The sequence below is a fragment of the Pinus tabuliformis genome, chromosome 1_2 (assembly GCF_031772625.1).
Source record: "Pinus tabuliformis cultivar Carrire ecotype Pingquan chromosome 1_2, CPIR1, whole genome shotgun sequence".
NCBI lineage: Eukaryota > Viridiplantae > Streptophyta > Pinopsida > Pinales > Pinaceae > Pinus > Pinus tabuliformis.
In genome coordinates, this window is record NC_142298.1 from 57,071,703 (window position 1) to 57,075,894 (window position 4,192).

The window sequence follows — 4,192 nt, forward strand, 5'->3', positions numbered from 1 at the left end:
TTGCAATCAGCGCCTGGCTTACTCGAATAATAAATTTCGGCTTAAAGGAATGGCTTTCCTCAGCCCAACATCCTAGCGTATGGCAATTTCGCGACTTATACTCGGCCTTCTAAAAACGACGTCCCTTCTCTGGCACCAGAAATTTCTGGAAGTATCCCTAAATGTCATGCGGCTCTGCTTGTGAAAATATTTCACATCCTACAGTCCATATGCTCCAGACTTCAAGTAACACGCAGCCCAGTGATACATGAATTTTTCTGACATTGATTTAGCAGCCTTTAAACAAGTATTCAGCTCTTTCCATAGGGTGCAATCAATTCAACATTCGTGACAGTCATTGATGTTCCAAAAATAATGCGACCTTCTCCCCAATACGTTCAGGTGACAGAGCAAGGCTCTCAGCCTCCCAGAGCAAAGGAACACAACTCTTCCCACAAGGTTCGACCTTCAGTTAGGAAGTTCACTCAGTCAACATCAAATAGTTGGGGTATCACTGCCACAGAACTTCACGTTCCGTACCTCCAGCCATATGAATACAACCCATGAATCTATTGACAACGCTTAGAACAATTTGGCCCTGGTGTTCAAACTACTTCTTTTGATATTAACTCGGCCTCTAATCTCTAGGAAAGAACAACGGCTGGGTTTTGTTGAACATGACTCACTTTAGGCATAAGAAAGAACATTCGAGCTTCTGAAATTTCAATGGGATTCAGCTCCTTCCCATGAGTTCAACTTCTACGAACGGTGGTGGAAGACGTATTTTTGGAATATGATACATAGTAGACAATAAGGCTAATGCATCAACACCATACTCATAACACTCACCAAATGCGGGATATTCAGGATTGCTTCAACGGCTTGACGACATTTAACGCACAGTCATTCAAACGAGAGTGATTCCAGGCACTGTCAGTAATCGAAGGCTTGTAACGGTCCCTTTGTATAGCAGATAAATTATGATTGATTACAGGGTAGAGAATCGACAAAGTATATGGGCAGAGATCCAGGCATTAGGCAGGCAGAGAGACAAATGATACCAGGAACGTTCGCGCTGACATTTTCTGCAACTAGAGGAGGCGGACAATGTAACTATTATGATAGCGGACAATGGGCAGCGTAGTTGTCTGACATGAAAAGATGGCAGAGGAACAGAGTCATACCACCAGCAATTCCATTCTAGCAAGTCGGACCAACGATATCACCGAGCATAACGGTTTGGAGGGTGGACCATTTCAGAGAGAATAAAACGTATATGACAGATACCACAGATTATATGAGAGCTGGCTGCGTATTAGAGCAAGGAGCAGCGTATATATTAGAAATTGAATTCTGTCAGATGGGCAGCGTATTATATGGGAAGCCTGAGGTTTCAACGATGGGTCTCTCAGCAAGGACACATGCATACAATTTGCAACAGTAATAAATAAACCATTTCAAGGCAGCAAAGACCCAAATTTTAAATCCTCCATAGCACTGCAAAGCGGCAGACAACTTTTTAATACAACAGGAAACTCAAAAACAACGTTTTGGGGTCTTGAGATTTTATTCCAAATCAATTTTATAAGAACAAATCCTGCAATTCATTATTTCATCGCTTTATTCTGAGTAACGCTTCAAACACCAGCATACAGAACTCAATGCAGCTGACTGAAATAAATGCAGTGTCTAAGCTTTCAATGTTTTCAACCAAATTCACAATGTCCAACACAATTCAATGTATACATCCCACATATCATGAGCAGCGACCAAAATAACACGCAAAGAAAGGCCACACAGACATAGTGGCTCACAGTTGAGCAGGGCAGGAATTCGCCCGCTCTGATACCATGTTAAACATACATGGGCAACAAGAATAATCTGAAAGATAAAACATGATAATCAATTTTTATTAACAAGTGATATACATTTATAGTACATATTGTGACCGTTAGGTTCTACATCCCAAGGTCTCTTGGACTCCTTTTGTCTATTCGGTTTCCACACTAACCCATTGAAGGTTAGGTGTCGAACATTAAGTAAAGATTTTCAAACCAACCATTCAAAACCAAAGATAATATAGAAACTACGGATGAACATTATACATTGATATTCCATTCAACATTTCACAACAGAGTTTTTGATTTCAACCTTTCACTAAATCAAAAATAAAAAAAAAATATCCAAAAAGGGGATGCGTTGACATTGCTTTAGGTTTTTTGTTTTCTTCATTCTGTCAAACAGACAGTATTTATAATGAAATCAAAAGGAATTATAGGAACACAAAATTATTATTTTTCATTTTAGTTCAATAAATCTTTTCAACATCCAAAAAAACCCAATGGCCTTATCCAGTGAAAATAATAACAAACAATAAGAAACCGTGGAAGGTAATTAGGGACAAGAAAAAACCTCTGCAAGTACATTGGGGGAAGGGCAAGAAGCAGACTGGCAACATCGAAAAATGATCAGATCACTGTTGATACTGAAAAAATTGTTTCACTTACAGATACATAGGGAGGCTTGCACTTATTGCCCTGGTCCTCCCGCAGGGATTGCTTAGAATCCGCTGAACAGGCTTCAGGTCTATTGACTAGGTGATCTTTTAGGAAGCTTTTTTTTCTCTAATGAAGAAATTATGTTGGGAGTAGCTTTTATGTATACATAATTTTGGAGTAGCTTTTAAGTATACATAATTTTGTCCAAAATTCGACCATATAACTTGTGGAGACCATGTCCTCGGACTAAGAGAACCACTTACATAAACTAATAGAACCACTTACATAAAAAAGTAGTTGTGGCGAAGGATGGCATCCTCTACTTTCTTGGCCCAGCAATTAAATGTTTCTGTGTGGGTTTTGGTCAGAGTTTCTTTCCAAATGTTGTAAATCCGTCTTTGCTCAACAGGAGGGAGGGTTTCAGCAACATCAATTATACCTTTTTCCAATTTATTCTTGTGATTGAGATGCGCAGCAATGACAGGAACCCAATTTGTGAGAAAAGAAACCCTAAATAATGTAGAAGTAATTATTTCGCCGTTGCCCAGACAATTTAGAAACCGATCAATTAGATCCAAAAGTGGAGTATTTAGACCAAGAATTGGCTTCTTTAGACCAGAATATGGACTAACACTACCAGAATATCCACTGTAAGAACGATTTATTGCGATAGGAAGTTCAGCATCTTCGCAAAATAATTTGAACAATATTTCAAACAATTGCCCATCACATCGCTGAATCACATTGACAATCCATAAAAGTGCAGTACAAGCAGTAAGGATAGCATACTTATCAGATTTAGCGCGTTCGATATTGGTACTAAATTCTTTCAGAAGTGCAGACCCACAAATTTTTGCAAAGGATGCATTTGCCTCAAAGAACCCTACGATATATTCCTCAATATATTCGCTGTGATCGTATGAACCACTCGAAATGGTGGACAACATTCTTTTCAGAGAATGTTCCAGCATCTGTAATCCTCCATAATCTGATTTTATTTGGCTAATCCCGAGTCTAGTAGCTAAATCCGGCAAGGTATTGATCTCCAAAGACAGTAGCAGGGCTCGAAGTTTGACTTCTTGTTTAGTACTCCATCGAACAGCATTCAAATATCTCATACATTCCTCCACGCAGTTATTAAAGAGGAGTTCAGCAGCAATTGGTAGAATACACAGGGCTTCGTCCACACTAGAAAAACGAAAACGGTTCCCTGATTGAGAAGAATACATAAGTTGAATACATTTAATATACATCTCGATGCTGTGAAAAGTTGTTAGCTCCATTTCAATAGGTGGTCTCTCCGACGACCATCGCTCACATAACAACGTTGCAAAATATTCAGAACTTTTCAGAATTTGAGAGTGGAGATACAGAGCATTTCTTCCATGCTCCCCTCCATCTGTACTAATTAAGTGTAATATCATGTCAGCGGTGCTCTGGTCTCCGAATTGTAAGAATTGTTCTTCCATTGCTATAGATTGCCAAATATTCGAATTGAAAACCACTTGAGAAAATAGTCTGAAGCACTGTTAAGACGGCAACACAGAACTAGCCTGCTATCGGGCTTTTAATGTGGCCAATAGAACCCGTATTCGACCTCATCATCGACTTTTCGGCTTTCCCGACGTCCCATCTCCTGCACTCGGTATTAGTCTGTATCCGTGCTTCGGCCGTTTTCACCCTCCGTAACGGCACTGTCCGTTACCGTCTCCGTT

The 4,192-nt window shown here is 39.7% G+C and overlaps 1 protein-coding gene across 1 annotated transcript; it reads right to left on the reverse strand.

Moving 5' to 3' along the window:
* Positions 1 to 2,758: 2,758 nt before the first annotated feature.
* LOC149204413 (BTB/POZ domain-containing protein At1g63850-like) lies at positions 2,759 to 3,946 on the reverse strand. Its single transcript, XM_089397116.1, has one exon. The coding sequence runs from the start codon at positions 3,944 to 3,946 to the stop codon at positions 2,759 to 2,761; it is 1,188 nt and encodes a 395-aa protein (XP_089253242.1).
* Between the last annotated feature and the right edge of the window lie 246 nt (positions 3,947 to 4,192).